Source organism: Colletotrichum acutatum (assembly GCF_030867785.1).
Source record: "Colletotrichum acutatum strain CBS 112980 chromosome Unknown BDZ83scaffold_29, whole genome shotgun sequence".
Taxonomy (NCBI): Eukaryota; Fungi; Ascomycota; class Sordariomycetes; order Glomerellales; family Glomerellaceae; genus Colletotrichum; species Colletotrichum acutatum.
The window spans coordinates 31,038-50,569 of NW_026849023.1; the positions used below are offsets into that span (position 1 = coordinate 31,038).

Sequence of the window (19,532 nt, forward strand, 5' to 3'; positions counted from 1 at the left end):
TTGGTAAATTTGCTTCTAAATCCTGCGGACATGGCTTCTCAAGCTCGCGGTCCGGATGTCTCCATCTACGTCCTCTCCTCAGAGGGACAAGAGAAACAAAAGTTCTCTTTGAGAAAAATAAGTAAATAAAAAAAAACTTCTTCAATCGTCAACTCCATTTCGGCCAGATGGAAAGCGTATCTGGTGCCTTTCATCGCTCATGCAAAAAGACTCGAAGATGCAACACAACCCAGCGTACACGTGTGAAGTCCCCGAAACGCCCCTTCCAGAAGAACCTCGGCGCGATGGTGAGCCATTGCTGTCCCTTGACTTCGAACCTCGATCGCCGGCTTCCTCTCCCTTCTGCCTCGTGTCGTGCGAGGCAGGTTTGTTTATAAAAGTGACCAGGCAAGCCCTGCCTATCCCATGGTTGCGCCTATTACCGCCGACATCCGGCGGATGTCCAACGCGCGATATTTTTCGACAAAGGAAATGAAGCGAAGTAAATGAGGTGGTGGTAGATACATTTCGAGCCCCGTTGCCCGATGAGACCGATGCGATATCCAGAGTGTGACGACGATCAGATGTGTACGGCCGTCTGAAGTGTGGTACCGAGTTCATATGTAGGGACGGAGCGCCGGTCTATGATGCCGTTGTTTTTGGTTTTGAATGTATCGGATTTAGGTAGATTAGACATAGAAAATATTATCATTGCCTTGATTGGTGCTGCACATTTGTGCAAAAAGCCGCTCGTCATGGCGGGTGAGCGGCGACGACCTCGGGGCCATGGAGGTAGGGGTTCTGGCATCCACTGGGTATCTTGAAAAAAGTAGCAGATATTGCCAGCCCGCAAAAGAAGTGGCCTCGGGTCGGCAGGAGGTGGTATGGCGGGTATGCCATCGTGTGGGTTAAAGCGCGGTCGTAAAGCTCGCGCTCGTGCTTCAAGGCAGATCGCGGCGGCGGCTCGGGTCGTGCGGGGGGAACTGGTGATGCCTTGCGTTTGCGTTGGCCTGTGCCGCGAGGTACTCCGCGGATCCGGTCTGGCGACCGGGCTGCTCAGCTGGCAACTTGGTGTCGTCGCGTCTTTGAGGAGCTGCTTGACGGGGAGGGGGTGCGCTGCTCGCCGAAGGGCTAGGCATGCCAGGAACGAGGTCGGTGACGGCCTGAGCAATAGACTTGATGACATATCCCCGGAGCTCGCGGTCCTCGCGGCTGTCCTCCTTCTCGAGTCTGAACTTTTCATCCTTGTTCATATTGCCGCGACGCAGACCCCTGATCTCGTTCAGGATGTAGAGCAGGACCTCTTCGGGGCATCTGTTGCGTTCTGCGCAGAAATCGCTCTTGCGTACGTATCGGCGGGTGACATCGGTGGCGCCGTCGATAGAGAAAGCGATGCAGTAGGACATCTTCTTACCCCAGCCCTCGGTGTAGAGGCGTGGGTTGTCCCATGCCTCCTCGCAGGCGTCGACGTGGACCCATCGCTTCTGGTGCTCGGAGTATACCTCGGTCCAGACGTGGTCCTCTGCATTCCAGATCCAACGAACTCTGCCTCCCATGGCACGGCAAAGCATGCTGAAGCAGTTCGCCCACTCTCCAACACGTCCTCTGCGGGTGTGCAGCAGTCTCCAAACATCGCCGTACCTTGGGAATCGTTCGTAAGCGCCGCAGTCTCCGGCTGAGCATTTGTAGAGCTCGACTCGAAGTGCACCGCATGCACTTTCGTCGGGCGTCGGGGGCGTCATGCCTTGGGCGATTGTGGGCGAAAGGCATACGGGGCACGGGGGGTTGTTAACCCAGGTGAAGAATGATCGCTTGAACCATCTGTATAGACAATTAGACTGTGTCCAAACAATTCAAGTGGAAACATCCAACTTACCTCAGTAGTGCGCGGATAACGCAATCTTGGTAGCCCCAAGTGGCTTTGCGTCCATCTCCCATACTCTCAGCCTCGGCCTGCATCACTTGGCACTCCTCTTCCGCCTCGCCGTATATCCGGTCGAGGGGTATGCACTGCAGAGCCTCGTCCAACAAACCAGGATTTTCGTACTTTGTCGGGGTAAGAGAAAGGCTGATCATCAGGTTGCGGAATTTTTGTGAATCGCGGTCGTGGGCGGCGGGTGGTGTGGGAATCTTGGGAAGGTGGCGAGAGTAAGCGGGTGGTGTCGGCGGCATGGGTGTTGAGCTGTGTGAAGTTGAAGGTCGACCGGGACCGGGTGATGCGAGACCTCGAAGGTTGGCGCTGCTTGCGCTCTCTCTTGGTTGAGGAGTGCCTTGGCGGGAGGTAGTTCGAAGTTCGGTCATGCGCTTGTCACGAAGAAGTGACTCGAACTTTACCCTCAGGTCGCGAGCCCACTCTTCGCCGTACTCTCCATCGCCATTCGGGGGGCCTTCTCCCGGGGGGTAACCGTGGCCGTCCATCTCAAAGTCGTCGGTGGTTAGGTGAATGTGAATGCTGAGGGTGTCGAAGAAGGGAGAAGGAGGAGGAGGAGGAACGGATAGAGGGTCTTCGACGGAACTCTCCCAGTGGTCGTCGAGTAGTTGAATCGTATTTGTGTCAGATCAGGTCGGCGAGATGGGTTGACTTAAAGAGTGGAAGTCGTCGTCGTCGTCGTCGTCGTCGAAATTGATAGTCGTCCAAGGCTGCGCGAATGCTGTATCGGTTGCCAGTCGAACTTGAAGCTGCCTGTGGTGCTGTGTGGTGGTTTTTAGTCGACCAAGGCTGGGTTTGCTTCTCGTCTGCTAGTTGGAAGAGTCGAGGCTCGGCACTGTCAAGAGTTCCTGAGCCAAGAGTTTCTAGCTTTGACTTCCGGGTCGGTCGGGAGTATTTCAGGCGTCGGTCATGAGGGTGAATGCGAGTCCCAGCGAAGCGATCGTGGCCGCTATGGGAGAGTGTTTGTTGGTTCGCAAGATTCGGTGCCTTGTCGTCGGTAGAAATCGAGAATCGAATTTCAGAAGGCGAGTGAAGTGCGATGTCGAGAAGGAAGGGATGGGATGGGGGGGATGGGGGTGTTGAAAGGGTTGGTAGCGGGCGGAGAGGAGGGTGCGATTGGGGAGTGGGCCGCCAGGGGAATTGACGGGAGCAAAAGAGCGGACGTAACGTACGCCAGCAGTATCCGTAAGGTAGCGAGCGAGCGTACGTAGTAGGTAGAGGTGGGAGAGAAGTTGCGTTGCGTTGCGTGTGCTGCGTCTGCGTAAGGCGTAAGGTGGAAGAGGAGTGAGGAGTGAGAGAGGCAAGGGAAGTGGAAGGGGTCAGGTTCAAGGTCCAGGGGGTAGGGGGAGGGGTGTGTATTCAGAAGAGTAGACTTTTGGACACGCAGAGGTGACAGAAAGAGAGGCGAAGAGAATGGTAGTAGCGAGAAAGGAAGAGATGTGTGTGTGTGAGCGTGTGAGGCAGAGAGAGAGACTGAAGGAGAGAGAGAGAGAAAGGCACAGAGGGGGGAGTGTACGATGGAAGCGGGAGGAGTGCGAAAAGCAGCAGAAAGCGTACGCACGCCGCTCTCTGGCTGGCTCCTCATGGGCGGTTTACGCGTAAGCTGTGCAACTCGGGCCAATGACAGGGGCCAGATCGCTTCAGAGTGGATCCCGCTCAATCCGCCCCGGCACGTACCACGACTCCGTCTTTTCTGTCCCAAGTGAGCAAGAGGAATCAATCCAGAGACTGTGGGCAGCGTGCCTTCCCTCTCCTTCCTGGCTGCACCTCGGGGATGTACTGTACCTCGCGACATGTAGCTTTTTCCCAAACCTCGTACCTTCGTACCGTATCCACAGCTCCATCTTACCTAAGGCACTCTGAGTCTCTTGAGCCAATCACTGCCATCTCACTCCTAGCCCTTTTCTCCATTCTGGCGGATTCTCTCGCGCACGTACTCACGTACTCCCGTACTCCTCCCCCCCGCCACTGGCCAACGACACACTCATCAGTCAGACGGCTGCTCTTCTCTCCAGACTCCCAGTCACCACCACCGTGTCCTACGGCTTCACCCACGACAAGCACCTGGTCCGGCTACTAGTGACGAATCCCGATTAGAGCCGGCCTACCTTACGTACTGCCCTGTCGCCGTCGCGAGCTTACCTATGTGCCTATTCAACGTCCTCCCGTCCTCCTCCCACATACCTTTCTCGCGCCAAGCCCTTCTCGGGCTGTTCAGAGGGGCACAATCTCGAGCTGCGACTCTTTTGCGGTCCTTTCACATCCTTTGCTCTCGTTTGTGCCAAGGCTTGCGTTGCTCTAACCTCCACGGAGGAGTCTCTGCGGGCAAAAATTTCGAGAGATGCCAGGCAACGGCGACGCAATCCTCCCGGTGACGACGGCCGAACGGTCCCTGGGGGCGAAGAAGCCCCCCTTCCGTATCCTACCTACGCAATATACCGCCTTGAACTCTGGAGATGCTGAGATTACTCTCGTGTTTTGGTGGTGACGATTCACGATAGTTTACCTGCTCGTAACTCAATTGCGAATCCGAACGAGGCTGACGACCTGCGACGACGATGGCAATATTGTTTCTTCTTCTTGGCACCCAACCTACGGGTTGTGGGCGACAAAGGTTCATCAGATGGACAAGATGAAGCGGAAACAAGCAAAGAAACAAACACCAACCCGAGAACGTCCACAGTCTGCTGTCCACAGCAGCTCCATGAACGCAAACCAAACATTGACTATTGGTAGTAGGGTACGAATACAACCCGCAAGCACATTGTAAGTACGGACCAGGTATTCACCGAATTACCATCAGCATCCGCGAATACCATCACTTACACTCGGATACAGTACTCCTAGACTCCCAGCTACCTTGTCCATTCACCTCGAGAATGCAGACCACACGGCAACGAGGACGGACATTCAAAGGGGACAAGCCTCACTGTCGCATCCGATGTACCGGTACCTCTCGCTTGTACCTAATTAAAGGTCCTGTCACTGGCCAGCGCCAGATCCCACCTCTCAACCTTAGTCGAGTGGGCACCGCATCCCTCCCCTCCGTGCCCTCCACTCCTCCAATTCCTCGCTCATACGGTTCACCCTGGCACTCCTGGAGAGGGACAGAGGCGTGAGGTCTACGGAGTACCTCTCACACACACCCGCGCCCACACACTTCTCTCACTGTGACGGGTCTCTGGCAGCCCCGAACTGTGATGACGAGGCGTGGCTGAGGTCTATTTCCAGCATCTGCCCCAGACCAATCTGGGCTGCCCGCCAAGACTTTTACGCAAGTGTCGGCGGAAACAAGACCCCAGATTGGTCCCCCTCGTCCCAGATCTGTGGCTCAGCCAGCTCCTCGAAGCCCCAAAGCCTCACTCTCAGCACCGCTTTCTTGCTGATTGCCCGCCGCAGCACAAATCACCTGTGGCAGTGGCAGTGGGCAGCAGACCACTGTCTACACAGTACACTACAAGCACTCACGACACGCACGGCGCGCCGCTCTGTTCCCCTCCAAGGCACCTCTTTAGGCACTCTGAGACAGCAAGACTCGACGCTCTCTTCCGTCTGTAACTGAACCAGAACCTTGGGGAGGGAAGAGGCCCACGGAAGGCGGCAGCTCCGGCGCCAGGCGGCTGCCGGCCGTGGATGATTACGACGACAATGAGCTCTTGCTGCCATCCGTGCCAGTTGTCGACACTTTCAGCATCTGCATCCGTACAGAGTATCCGGACTAGGTATCGATTTCTCGTCAGCACACGCGGAGGAGCCGGGGATGCGTCGATGAAGCAGGAATTACATGCTACGACTCTATCTGTACAACCTATCCGAGTCCCGAGCAAGCAAAAACCCATAATGTCGTGAGAGATCGATCATGTCACAAAGGACCAGACACCGCACGATAGAAAGGATGGCGATGACAGTGGCCGACTTTCACTCCAATTTTCCACTTTGCGCTCTCGCGCCCGGCAGCTACGTCCAGATCCAGCATCCTTCGTCGCCAATCCCTCGCCAGTACACTTCATCTTCTTCGCCGCTGCACATCATTATCCTCATTACGCACTAACCAATCTCCCATATGCACCTCAAAGGCCAAAAAGTTCTTTGATGGGGTCCATCAAATCAACTACGCCACCACATCCCTCACGCTCACGGTCTTTTTTGCAAAGACATGCTGAATTGCTCGACAGGCAGCACGACATTTGCATCCGTCCACGAGGATTCGCCATGTGAGACCAGCTCCGACTATCAAACCAACGGTCACTTCTGGGGCCAGACGCCAAAACAGTACTTAGTATCCCGTGATAAGGGGAGTTTGCTCCAGTATCGCCTACTTGCACCGTAATGCCAATTTCTTACTGGATGACTGGTTCGTCGCCGGCTGCGGCACACCATCTCCCCTCGCTTCTTTCGCGTCTCTCTCGGCCTTCTGGACCCCTAAAACTTTGTCTCGAGAACCTAGGCAGCTAGGTTATCCTTTTGGGTTAACCGACCTGGTCCCGTCTCGTCGTCGTCCTGGACCTCGAATTCTCGTCTGTGGCTAGTGTCGTCCAGAAAACCCCCCAGGCTCCCCCCACCCCATGGCGACGACGACTCAATTCCAACAAAACCAGAAAAAAGCTTCAATAGAGTGCGACACCTTTAATTCGTACTCTCTTTTCTTCCACCCAAGCTCTCATTGGTCTCTGGCTCCCATCGACAAAGGTGCCGCAGGGGCTTGACGACTATCTGCACTCTATTTCAGTCAGGTACGCGCTCGAGAAGTCGGATGTATTTGGGTCCTCCCAGTTGCCAGAAACACCCTGGGCTCAAGGTTTTCCCCATTCGCCTCCCACTCAGCCTCGTTTTCCCCTCCTGGTCCCGGTTTCTGCAGAGGGCACTTCGCCTATCCAATCTACCTGGCCACGTTTCTTCCGATCCCCGCATGTGGTTCCTATTCTCACGGACTCGACTCGTACGAATGGTGCATGGCGGAGGCAAGTTGGTTGACCTGATGAACGACTACAGCCTCGTCTGTAGGCCGCAAGCCGTACTACCTTATCGACGCCCGTCTTTCGGACAAACTTCATGGACGACAACCTCCTGGAGCTTCTTCGGCGGGCCAGGTCTTCCCGAAATCTTCTAGCGGCCGCCCTGAACCATGATTGATAGACTCTCCAATCCCAAGAGATCCTCGCCCGATCCAGGTCTGATCCCACGTCAAATCCTCCTGTCTGTTACGTGTGCTTGCGTAAACAGGTGGGCTCGTCAATCGTTCTCGTAAACTCAAATGTTCACAGGCCCATGTACAGCGGTACACACTGCTGCTGTCGTATGCGGCATGCCAACGTCTCGCCCCTTTAACTCGACTCGCACAGGCTGGACGAATTGATTGACTTTGATGAGACGAACCAAGCGAGTTTGTATTCCTCAGACGGCATCTTGATGAAGATAATCATCCTCAGGCAGATGGATGACGAGTCAACGGGCGACGTGCTAGAGCAGAAGCCCAAATGGCGTCCGTGACTCAGTACGCCGCGAATTGTACCCGCTCGGCGCCATCAAGCCCGATTCTTACCATTCTGGCCATGCTCGACTCTTGGCACCTCCCCGGCTGGGCATATTGATACTATCACCAACAGCAGCAAGGATATCAATATCTGTTGCGGTTTGCGTCCCGACGATTCCAAATCTCACAGTTGCCCTTCTTGGGGACCCGTTCTCCAGGTTAAACTCCCCAGAGTCTGGAACAGAGGACCTGATCGACATCCACGATGGCTTTCTTTGGCACACAAGTTCTTGGTGCGTGCCCGATGCGACGACCCCCCCTTGACCCTGGGGGCGTGGGCCTTAGCGGCTCAGTGACGCGTCATCCACCTTGTCTCACATCGGCGCTCCAATGGTGGCTTGCGTGTTGTTCCCAAACCCGTTGCCACCCCACATCAGACTGCACTCCTTTCGTCTCGAACTGCCACAACTTCCTACAAGGTCGCAGACAAGCGACTCTGCAATTCTCCATAATGCCTTATTCACAAATTAGAGAGCAAAACTGCAGAGCTTCCAGCGAGGGGGTGGGCACGGAAACACCTTAATACTGAACTGCTACTTTACCTACAGGTACCAAAGCGTCCTGGGGCTCAAGAAACCTCTCATTCCATCAGTCCATGTCGGCTTTCGGCAGAGTTGCCAAGGGGGCCTGCATCGTGACCGGCCAATTACGCTCCTCCCACCTCCCGTCTGCAGAGTTCGGATCTTTCATATTTTCGTTCGGGCTGGTTGGTGTTTTGAGGAATCGAATGTGTGCGGAATGCTTTCAGTCGCTCAGATGGTTGACCTTTTTCAAGACACGGAAACGAAACGTCTCGGTCGAAACACCCAGTTGACTAGGCTGTTGTGACATGCCGCCAGTGGGAAGGTTGCACGATGAAGGCATTTCATTCCATAATGGGACGAACGAGTGCTAACGACCTCGGAAGTCTCCTATGGGCCCCCGACCCTATGAAGACACAGGCATCGAGTTGTACCTGGTCCAGAGTCGGCATAGCCCGATGGAACCGGGGATATGATTGGATCGTCCTCATCCCGACTGAGAGAGCCGGACTCCGATTTACGCGAACTTCAAAATGAGAAGGGCTACGAATCCCTCTTCCTAGCATCCTGCTCATCAACCCGGCCTTGTCACGAGTGTGCAAGATCGCGACTCATGCTCTCACAAGAAGTGTCGTCTACTTCCAGCACTCTCAGTTCCAGCACGTCCAAATCATATTGGACTCCGCCCCGGGCTACGTCTTCGATCATCCTCTTGGCCCCCATTTCCCCCCTTCTTTTGACCTGTGAAACCGGGTTGGCCATGATCCCAAATGTCGAGATGACGAACCATTGATTCGTCCAAGGTTTCGTGCCTCTGAATCTTAGTTGCCTTTTCGTTTCCCCTTCACCGCTGCCCGCAGGCGCCCCGCCCCCAAGTTTCCGGGTACCCTTTTGCAGTCGCAATTACACGTTAGCCGCGCTTCAGATTCTTCCGGATAGACCAGCCTTGGGATAGTCAAGCCACAACACTCATCGCCTAGTCACCTTCCGTGACTCGATGAGAGGAGCAGACGGCAAGCCAAAGCTCTGTCTGCAGATGCCGTTGTCGTCGAAATGCTTTGTGTTTCTCTAGGCCCTGCTACCCACCCTGCCGGGGCTCTTTGCGTGGTCTGACCCGGTCCATCGTCGTTGGTACATAAGGGAGGGGGGCGGCCAGAAGAAACCTCGAGCGGGACGCGCGTACCCTGGACCCCCTTCCGTCCCTCGCCGTTCCCCCCATGGATGCAGATCAGACTTGAGAAGGACGACGACCGTCTAGACAATTTGGGCTAGTGTCATTCGATGCCCGCCCTCTAAACCTCTCTCAGCCGCCTTGCTCGCTCTCGTCCGCAGGCGAGATATTAAGGTATTGGGTCTTTGGACAAAGAAGGGTGCCCTGGGCTGAGCAATACAACGAATCCCGGTGGGATATCTGGACCAACTTCTATCCAGAGCCCCGGTTCTTTTTCATCCGGTCTTTTGTTTTTGATCTTGCCGAATATGCTGATTGAAGCTGGTTGATAGGTTAGTTACCCGTGGCCTTGACCGGGGTTGGGCGTATATTACACCTGGTTCTTTACCGAAAGACTAGAGGGTATGGGTCTCTGTATTCGTACGGGACGGCGGTGCCGTTCGGGGCTCGGGGGGACTTTGTTGGAGGAAGAATGAGAATCCACTCAGGCCACGACGCCAAGCGGATATTGGACCTCCATCCCCCTCGCCCCCGTGTTAGAGGGCCGACGACAGCAACGTCAAAGTGAGTGAGGCTCTTTCTTTGCGCCTGACTCTTGCTTCTTGACAATGTCAGCACTGCAGCAGCGTGGTTCGGCCCAGCGCGGCTTTCGCGTGCAAGCCGTACACGAGCCTCGCGTCACGGGGAGAGTGATCTGGTGTTTTGAGATTAGAAGATGACGCACACTCTTGGACAACGGGTCGTGGGGGAACGTGGAGGAAGACCGAAGTCAGTCTTTCTTTCTCGGTGCCTTGTCCTACAGGTCCCCTTGCCTGTCGGACTGTCGCCGCCGTTATGATCTATTCCGTCCATCGTCATATCCCCCTTCAGGCTTCGTGGGGTTCATGATGCGAAGACGCAGGAGGAGACTCCGGCTGGCGGGGGTTAGAGAGACACGGCAACAAGCGAGGCTATCAAGGCGTCAAGGTTGGTCGAGTGGCCCGGCGTTTGACAGCATGGCGTGAACGGATGGAGACAGAGAGGGAGAGAGAGACTTTGACACTCCCCGACAGGGTTGGCCTCGACGGCGAGGTTGAAGCTTAAACTACGTAAGCCTGGTTTGGTTTCTGGTTTCTAGCTTTGACTTGGTGTTGGGCTACGCGGCTCTGGCTCCGTCTGGTGTGTCCTCGATCCCGATACCCGTGGCGTCGATAGCGTAAGTTTTGGCTTTCGATACCGGATGGCACGTAGGTTGTGGGAGAGCAAGGGAAACTGGGTTTGTCTTTTGCCTTTTTGGATGGACTCATGGCTCTGGACTCTGGACGACGCTTTGCTGGCGAGTATCGAGCACACAAGCAACAGAGGATGAAGCCCAAGGCGTGCCAGCGGTCAACACATATACCTACTTCTCCAGGTGCCCTCGATGGCCTCGCTTGTGAGCTTCTTGACGGCTCTAGGTGGCCAAGTCAGCAGGCATGGTCGAGTGACTGATGGACCGAACAGCCTTACCGTTTGTCCGTCTTACAAGCCGGCCGGTGTATTCACCTACCATGCGGGTACGCGGGCACTTGCTCCGGGTAAGCTCTGCTTCTCTAGAGGCTTAGACGCGCGGTACGGGAGGAAGATGGGCCGAGAGCGAGGGCATCACGTACATTCTCGCTGTTCTATCCTGGACATACTCGGGTCGTCTAAGCCTAGCGTTTACAGATACGGATACCTACATCATATGGCAACGGAGTATGGAGTAAGAGGTACCCATACTGCCACCTCGCTCTCGTGTTGGGCTGGCTCAATGTCGGGGGCACTCGTTTTTCGTCTCGCTACTACACCCCACGTCACGGAGGGTGGAGAGACTAGAGAGAGGCAGGCAGGCTAGGAGGTGGAGGGACGAATATCCGTAAGGTAGCACGCTTAGGTAGGCGACACCGAGAGAGGAGCGGGTAAAACGGGGGTCCTTGTCCTGGTCCTGGCTGTGGTTAGGTAAGGTAGGTAGCCTCGCTGGGTTGAACATCCAGTATGTGATAAACGACACCGGCTGTACGGCATGGGCAATTTGAAGGTTTGTTCGTTTGTTGTTAGGCGAAGTGGGCGATGTGGGCGATTTACGGATGTGTGAGACAAGCTTTTTCTCGCTTGGTGTTTTGGGAGGTAGGTGGTGGTGCCCATATTCCGAGGATGGGTAATGTGGACTGGCTACCCGATGCGGGAAGGGAAAGGTGAGAGAGTGTTTCGGATGCCATGTCTGATGGAGTATTCGTAGGTATCCGTGGAGACTAGCGAGGAGGTTTCTGTGGGAGTGGTGTGGTGACTTGATGTGTTGAGTTTATCTACGTTGATGTTGTGAAGTGTATCGATGTCTGTATGGAAACACCATCCCGATGTCGTGATGATCGATTCGTGGGAGTGGCATTTGGTGTTTTCGCATATAGCTACCAGAAATAAAATCTTCACTTTCCTAGTGCGCTCATTTGTCACAAGACTTGTTGAAAACTCAACTTGACCTATCTATCTATTTCCATCCCTGTTCCAGAAAAAATGAAGACCGACTGAGTGATCGAAGAGAAGGGGAAGACAGGTATACGGAAACTCAACCGATAGAGCAATTAGCTCAGCAAAGAATACATGTATTCGCATAGGTGGTTCTCTGACGAGTTTTGTTTTGCTTGGCAGTCTATGTTGAATCAAGGCTAGGCTCGTAAGCATATACCACATAACCCTATCCAATCTGGTCACTGCCTCGCTGCCAAGATATTTTGACAACGAAGGCATTGCGCGGCCCTTTTTTACTTCCTGTTCACCTACCAATACACGCACGCGACCGAGTTATGCGCCCTCGTACGTCCTCGTGTTCGTCCTGCAGACATGTTGCTCTTCTCATCTCCGCAGAAGAGGTATTCGTACATACATACCTACTCCTGATTTCTCGACCGAGGACATTCGGCTTGGAAAAGCCAAACTCCAACGAACGTGTTGAAATATCCCGTCTTGTTAGGATCGCGGGATACAAAGATGATTGGCGAGACGGGAGTGATCGAACCAACCAACCCAGGAGCACTAGTTGAAGCGAGTGATGTAGGCAATATAAGAGAAAATGTACAGTAAATAAAAAGTTCCATCTACATCCATTCGATGCTGTCTTTTTTTGTCTACCTCAAGTACCCCTTACACAAGAAAGATTTTCAGATCCTAGGAACAAGTAGCGCCGGAAGAGAACCGAGATAGGTACCTAATGCGACATGTGCAGACTAAACTTGGAATCTTGGGCGGTACCCTCGTCGAGTAGGTCGGGAGATGGATGTAAGACAACGAACTACTGGCTGCCTGAACATTTTCAGACCAACAGTAGTAACTCCAGGTGACCTCATGGCTCGACGTGTCAACGTCCACTCTCCCCCTAAGTCCACCGGGCCTAGTCCGTCCCTCCAAGCCTAATTCCATCTCTTCACCGTTTTTTCCAACGTCCACTACACACAAGGTACCTCAAACAGAGACAACAGTCCCCCTTCACCTCTCCCACTCGTTGGCACCAAAGTATCTCGCAGGGAGATCCACCTCCCAAATAGGCCTCTCAACAAGAACAGCCTCAAGCGAAGGAGTCTCAACCTCCTCTCCGTCGGCTCCGGCTCCCGCAGCACCAGCAAGGGACGCTATGCCCAGGATGGGGCGGTACTTGTACGTATACCACCACCTCGTCTTCCCCTCGGCGCCGGCCTCCGTCTGCGTCTCGCGGTTCCGGTTCCGCAGGGCCGCGAGCTCGCCGCCCTCGCTATCGCTAGCATTCTCCCGCTCGTTCTCGTCGTCGGAGTCGCTGGATTCAGCACCGTCAACGTCCATCGCGTCCTCGTCCTTGACGGGGGCGTTCTTCTCAATGTCGTCCTGCCATTCCTTGCCGCCGGCCTTGGAGCCGACGAAGCGGTCGACCTGCTGCGGAACGATCGCGCCGACCTCCATCCGGGCGCCGGCTCCGCTTTCGGGGCCGCCTCTGCGCTTGCGCTTCGTGCCGGCTGCATGCGGTACGAGGGCGGTAGGATCTTGGTCCGCTGAGCCTGAAGGGATGCCGAGGTCCTGAGAAAGATCGAGCATGAAGAGGAAGGAGACGCCGTAGATCCAGATGCGGGGGCCTTGCCAGAGCAGACCCTTTGCCAGGTCGCGGGTGTCGCGGATGGTGGCGGGGAGTCTGGAGATGGGGTTGCGGCGGGACCACGAGGTGAGGGAGCCGGCGACGGGGTGGAAGGCGAGGATGTGCCACGCCGTCGTGACGGCCACGAGGGTGTAGTCTGTCGTCGGGGCACCGTCGGTGGCGGCGACGGTCTCGTCTGAGAAGGAGAGCACCACGGGCGGTGCGGGGAGTCTGGGGATGAGGGCTGCGCGGGGGTTACGAATCCAGCTCTCGGTTGAGGAGGTGTCGTCCTCGCTTGACGAATCCTCGCTGTCAGAGTCTGATGACGCGGCTTCGTCGTCGCCTTCGTCTGAGGTGGCGTCCTGCGGGTTTCCGAGGACCCAGGTGTCAATGTAGCCGGTCAGATCCGCGGCTGCGAGCATACGGCTGTCGGGTGAGAAGGCGAGCTGGGTGGTGGTCCTCTCGTAGTTGCCGAGGCCGGCCTGGGGCTGCTGCTTGGAGGTCTTGCGGTCCAGGCGACGGACGATGCGAGGCTTCTGGATGGTGATGGTGTTGTCATCGCCACGGATAACCTTGGCGACGAGGACCTTGGATCCCTTTTGGACGGCGGCGATATAGCTGCCGTTGGGCGACAGGATAATCTTGCTAGCACCGTTTGAGAACGTCTTTGGCACGGCGACCGAGGCGAGCTTCACGTCCGAGGGCTTTGTGGGGTTCTGGTGCTGCAGGTGGAAGGCCTTGACGTCGGTGCCGGTGGCGGCCACGAGGAATGAACCGTCCGCGGTGATTGCGGCCGAAGTGATGTTGGACTCGCCCTTGACGAGGATGGTCTTGAGGAGCTTGCGGTTGTTCTCGAGGTTCGCGTCTGCGTTGGCCTCGGCGCCGTCCTCGCCGTAGAGACCGTCAAAGGACTTTTGCAGCTTCCAAATATGGATTTCTCGGTCCCACCATCCTACGACCAATCTTGCTGCCGGGGCACTGGTGAGAGGCGGTGACTGGGGGAGACTAGAGAGGGTTCTGTGGTTCTCGCGGCCGAGCTCCTTGAAAGGAAGGACGACGGGGGAAGCGTCAGGGCCTTAGGAAGCTAGTTAGCAAGCGCATAACGCATTTTGAGAATGGCAGATCTTACCTCCTGAAATAACAACGCTCATCTTATTGCTCTCGAAAGAAGCCATGGCCTTGACGTCGTGCTCGTGGTACTTTCTGCTCCAAACCTTGCCCCATCGAGCGCCAGAAGCACCGGAGGTCTTCTTGTACAGAACGGTACGACGGTCCATGCCACCGCTCATGATGGCGCTACCATCGGCACTGGTGGCAAGGCTGAGAACGTCCTGCTTGTGGCTCTGGATGCGCTGCATCTGCGTGTACGTCTTGCCGTCCCAGATGCAGACTTGGCCGGTCGAATCGGCCGAGACAATATCCCCAGAAGGCAGAACCTTGACGCTCCAGACGATGATATCCTTTGCTCCTCCAACCAGGTCCGCACCGAGGGTCATGGTCCGCACCTTGTTGCCGTTGCGCGTATCGTAGGCGCAGATGGTGGAGTTGGAGCAGCCGACGACGACAATGTGGCGCGACTGGAAGGCGACGCTGACCATTTGGACCTTCTTGCTGGGAGACTTGACAAGCATGCGCTGGAAGCGCAGGTCGTTGTCTTCGATGGAGTATATGGCGAGCATGCCGTCAATGGTACCAGCGACGAGGCGCTTGACGGGATCAGAAGGGGAGGCGGGAGGCTGAGCAGCGAGGCACCAGATGTCGCCGTGCTGACCGCTGGCGTGGCGCATGGGGCGGCCGGTCTCGAGGTCCCATTCTGTAACGGCGGAGGTATATCCGATGCTGAAGAGACGCGAGGCCGAGTTGGCGTCGGGATCGTTGGCCCAGACGAGGCCGTCGACGGAGCGGTCTGAGCCGGAGCGGAGGACGGTCTCCTGGAGCCAGGAGCCGCTTAGCGGGTTCCAGATCTCAATGTCGCCATTTGCGCGACCGACTGCGAGGCGGGAGGCGGTCGCTTGAGCCTTTGAGCGGGTGGAAGGGTGGGAGAAGGCGAGGGCGTTGATGGCGGAGGGCGGGTAGGGGACGAAGCGGCAGCGATGGAGGTCCATTGCGAAGGGAACGTGGGTTGGCCTCGAGGCCTTGCGATCGTGGGTTTCGGAAGTCAATTGGTAACAAGATTGATCGGACCTATCGACCTCGCGAGGAGCAGCTGTTGAAAGCAAGCTCGTGGGGTTCGGTGTGGTGGTGGTGGTGGTAAGGCTGGCAAGGTTTGGCGGGTGATGCAGCTCGTCTCTTTTTTTCCTGCAACCTCTGCTCGTCCTGCATTGGCAAAAAAAAAAAAATCCACGGCTGCCAAAAAGTTTTGTCGGCGGTCGGAGGATGCAAAAAAATAATTAAGGTGTGGTCTGTGCTCAATGTGCCCCTCCACCCCGCTGGCGGCACGCATCTGAGAGGACGAGAGCGCCAAGTCGCATGTCTTGGTTGAGTCTTGATTCTTGAAGGAGTTGGTTGCAAGTAATGATGCTGATAACTCGATACCATAAGGTACTTTAGTATTTTTATAGAATATCTGTAATTCCTATTACAAGAAGAACATTTGCTCTATGGCTTCATAAGGTACCTTATGCAAGGTACCTCGCTCTGCGAAGAATGCGCTACTGTTGCTGCTTATGTCATACTCTCGCTTACATAAGGTAAGTGTACCTCAGAGGTTTACCTTACCTTAGCCACGGCGTCTTCCGCAACGGCATCAGAGAGTTCCCTAAAGCGTCAGAGAGCATTATTGGCTGCAAACATGGCTGGACCCTTTCCGTCTGCAAAGGCTAACGTGATGATTGCGCGCCAGTAAAATGGAACGATGGCTGCTGCTTGTTCTACCTAGTCGTGGGAAGCGCGGAGCCCGTCAAAACTGATGCGCCGGCCAACTCCGACGGTTGTCATGCTTGCGCTCTCTGCTTTGGGCTCAACTTAATTATGTTCTGTGCTGCATTACTTGGTATATGGTCAATCGGTCAATGTAAGAATACCCAACATGTTCAATATGGTCAACACAGTAGACGTGCCAAGAAGGAAGTCAATTACCTTGATGGTCCCCCAGCTTCCCAGGGATCCATGACCCTTTTTTTCCAGCCCCTCATTCCTTGTCTCCGAGTTGAAACTGTGACAACTAAAAGTCGCATGGGAACTTTGGCAACCCCTGCTCTCGTGCTCATCCGCTCGCCCATCTGACAGTGTGAATGCAAACCTACTGCGTAAGTCCATGAGTGTGTGCCTTATCAATCAGCTTCCGTCCCGTCACATTCCTGGGCATGAAAGCTTGCTGGTTTTAGGAGTGTCGTGCAGCAGCTGCCAAAAGTCCCACAGATTCGTCATCCTCCTCTTTCACAAGTACACAACCCCTCCCCCTCCCCCTCCCCCTCCTCCTTGCTCCGAGCTTTGTCACGATCGCGCCGTTGTGACACGCGCATTTCGACCTCGCCTGCAGACTCTTTTTTTTTCTGCCAATCTTTTCTTGCAACCAACTCAGCCCTTTTCTCTTCTTTAATTGCGTCGCATTGCAACCGCGACACCCATACTGCAGCGATTGCGCGGAATCCAACTACCAACCCCACCACCGACACGTCACTGCAATCTGCGACCATGGATTTCAACAGCTCGTCACCTTTCCCCGAGGGCGTCATATCCTTCTTGGATACTGATCTCTACAAGCTGACGATGCAATGCGCCGTCTTCAAATACTTCAAAGACGTCCCAGTTACCTACGCATTCACGAACCGCACACCCGAGAAGAAGCTCTCGAGAGCTGCCTTTAGCTGGCTTCAAGAGCAGATCCGAAGTGAGTCGAGAGAGAAGCCCCTCCAAAACCCCGCTCACCACTATCGAGACGCGGAACACTTGTGACTGACTCACCCCGTGCGGCACCTGAACAGAGCTCGGCAACATCTCCCTCTCCGACGAAGAATACCGCTTCCTCAAGACCCACTGCACCTACCTGACCGACGAATACGTCCAGTTCCTCAAGGAATTCCGCCTGCGGCCGAGAGAGCAAGCCGTAGCGACCTTCCACCCCGTCGGCGACGACACGGGCGCCGACTCGGACATTGGCGACCTCCACGTCGAGATCAAGGGCGCCTGGCTCGACACCATCCTCTACGAGATCCCCCTCCTCGCCCTCACCTCCGAGGCCTACTTCCGCTTCATGGACACGGACTGGAGCTACGAGGGCCAGGAGGACCAGGCTTTCGCCAAAGGCATGCGCCTGCTCGAGGCCGGCTGCACCTTTTCCGAGTTTGGCACCCGCCGCCGGCGCGACTACCACACCCAGGCCCTCGTGTTCCGCGGCCTCGTCAAGGCGAGCAAGGAAGGGGGGAAGAAAGGCCTCAAGGGCAAGCTGACGGGGACGAGCAACGTGCACCTCGCCATGCGATTCGGGATCCCGCCCGTGGGCACCGTCGCGCACGAGTGGTTCATGGGCATCGCGGCCATTCACAACGATTACAAGGCTGCGACGGAGCTGGCGCTGCGGTACTGGGTCGGCTGCTTCGGCGGTAAGCTCGGTATTGCCCTGACGGACACCTTTGGCACGCAGGAGTTTTTGAGGTCGTTTAGTCAGCCGGTGCACGCTCTCGATGGTGACGAGAGCAAGTTCAAGACGGCGGACGGGACCAGGCTGTTGACGTACGCTGAGCTGTTTCAGGGCGTGCGTCAGGATAGTGGTGATCCGGCGGATTATGTCAAGATGCTGCGGACGTACTACGACAGCCAGGGGATCAAGGACAAGAAGACGATGGTGTTTTCTGACTCGCTTGACATTGAAAAGTGTCTGGAGTACCAGGCCATCTCGGAGGCGGCGGGCTTCACGCCGACGTTTGGTGTTGGCACGTTTTTGACGAATGATTTCAAGCATTTGAAGACGGGGGCCAAGTCGGTGCCGTTGAATATTGTTATCAAGCTGAGTTCCGCCAACGGAAACCCGGCAATCAAGATCAGGTCAGTTCCATTCCTTGTCGCTTCTTCTGCTGCAAGTTTGCTAACGGGATCATACAGCGACAACATTGGCAAAAACACCGGTGACAAGGCGACGGTGAACAAGGTCAAGGGCGAGCTTGGTTACGTCGAGAAGGAGTGGAAGGGTGGTGATGAGACCCAGCGTTGGGGCAAGGACGAAAGCAAGGCATAGACATGTGGCAAGTACCACTTAGAGCTCGTCTGGCGACAGATTATGCAAGAGCCAAGGAGTGAGGAATATATTGCAAGAAAGTACCTAGACGAGCATTACGAGACACAGGTGGGAAGGCATGGTGGGATTGGGAACGCATTGATAATGACGGTAGCAGGTGTAGACCTCGCGAGATACCTATAGGATAAATGAAGCAGTGGCATATGGCCAGCAGCATTGGCATTGGACATTTCTTCCTCCTCCGTCAGATGTGTGTCTCTTGGGTATGGCAAGGGCTCTAATTTTTTTTTACCTGCTTGCCCCTGGGATCTGTGTCTAAACAATTTCGTTGATTGGCAAAAGAATGGCCAGGTATGTCCAATGCCATACATTCTTTCGGGAGAGTAGAACCGAGTGTGATCTCGATCTTGAAACTTCCAACTTGTTACCCTAGCGTTTGCGCCGAGGCAGACCTGACAACCTCTTAGGAACAGGATGTAAGGTTTCCTTACCTATAGTAATAAGAGTTGAAGGTGATGTCTGGCAAGTCGTAAGGGAAGAGCACCTCCCGCCTCACGACGGGAACGGAGGGCACTGGTCCCTCTCGTACTTTCCAGATCCATTAGTGAGGTAAGTAAGATGCACCTCCTCGGAAAAGTACCTTCTTGCAACGAGCGAATTGTCAAGGAAGGTAGGTAATGTCCCTTGGTCAGATGACTGAGGCAGGTGAATATCATCTGCAAGCAGCCCTACCAACACCTTCCCGCCTCCACGTGCCTTCTTCCTCCCAAGGAGGGTGGGAGGGTACTTCGGGGGCCTATTCACCTTTCCTGTCACCAGCACCCATCCGGCCATTTGGCCGGGTGGTTAGACTCTGACGCAGAGTCGATAGTAAATGAAATACTCCAATGACTTCCGTGCTGGAAACGAGGGGCGCGCTGTTCGAATCCGAATAGGGGCGTGAATTATAAGGTCAGTATCCCCCCTCCCTCCCTTGTTTCTGTTTTTCCTTTTTTGGTTGTTCATTCGAGTGTTCTTGCGGCCGGACTTTACTGCTTCTGATACCCCACGTCGCAACAGGAAGGTAAACGCACTTATGGGCTGGTTCTTGACTTGCTTGAATGGAACTGGTAAGCGCACCTCC

General features: G+C 55.3%; 3 protein-coding genes across 3 annotated transcripts; 1 reads left to right on the forward strand and 2 right to left on the reverse strand.

Annotated features, from left to right (window-relative positions):
- Positions 1-920: 920 nt before the first annotated feature.
- On the reverse strand, positions 921-4,529 carry BDZ83DRAFT_650081 (uncharacterized protein; the record flags this gene model as incomplete). The annotated part of the gene is made up of 4 exons (XM_060510346.1): positions 921-1,800; positions 1,856-2,494; positions 4,094-4,335; positions 4,416-4,529. 4 exons carry the CDS (start codon positions 4,527-4,529, stop codon positions 921-923), a joined length of 1,875 nt encoding a protein of 624 aa, XP_060366826.1.
- A 7,720-nt stretch (positions 4,530-12,249) lies between these two features.
- BDZ83DRAFT_235652 (WD40-repeat-containing domain protein) lies at positions 12,250-15,489 on the reverse strand. The gene is made up of 2 exons (XM_060501839.1): positions 14,363-15,489; positions 12,250-14,308 (listed from the first exon to the last, which is right to left on the reverse strand). Exons 1-2 carry the CDS (start codon positions 15,336-15,338, stop codon positions 12,618-12,620), a joined length of 2,667 nt encoding a protein of 888 aa, XP_060366827.1. The 5' UTR covers positions 15,339-15,489; the 3' UTR covers positions 12,250-12,617.
- A 914-nt stretch (positions 15,490-16,403) lies between these two features.
- On the forward strand, positions 16,404-18,774 carry BDZ83DRAFT_614681 (nicotinate phosphoribosyltransferase). Its single transcript, XM_060507853.1, has 3 exons — positions 16,404-17,065; positions 17,160-18,219; positions 18,277-18,774. Exons 1-3 carry the CDS (start codon positions 16,870-16,872, stop codon positions 18,407-18,409), a joined length of 1,389 nt encoding a protein of 462 aa, XP_060366828.1. The 5' UTR covers positions 16,404-16,869; the 3' UTR covers positions 18,410-18,774.
- The last annotated feature ends 758 nt before the right edge of the window (positions 18,775-19,532 follow it).

Coding starts and splice junctions, on each gene's coding strand:
- BDZ83DRAFT_235652 (XM_060501839.1), bottom strand. CDS start 15,338: ATGGACCTCCATCGCTGCCGCTTCGTCCCCTACCCGCCCTCCGCCATC. Junction 14,309..14,362: donor GAGCGTTGTTATTTCAGGAG/GTAAGATCTGCC, acceptor TAGCTTCCTAAG/GCCCTGACGCTTCCCCCGTC.
- BDZ83DRAFT_614681 (XM_060507853.1), top strand. CDS start 16,870: ATGGATTTCAACAGCTCGTCACCTTTCCCCGAGGGCGTCATATCCTTC. Junction 17,066..17,159: donor GCTTCAAGAGCAGATCCGAA/GTGAGTCGAGAG, acceptor GCACCTGAACAG/AGCTCGGCAACATCTCCCTC. Junction 18,220..18,276: donor AACCCGGCAATCAAGATCAG/GTCAGTTCCATT, acceptor GGGATCATACAG/CGACAACATTGGCAAAAACA.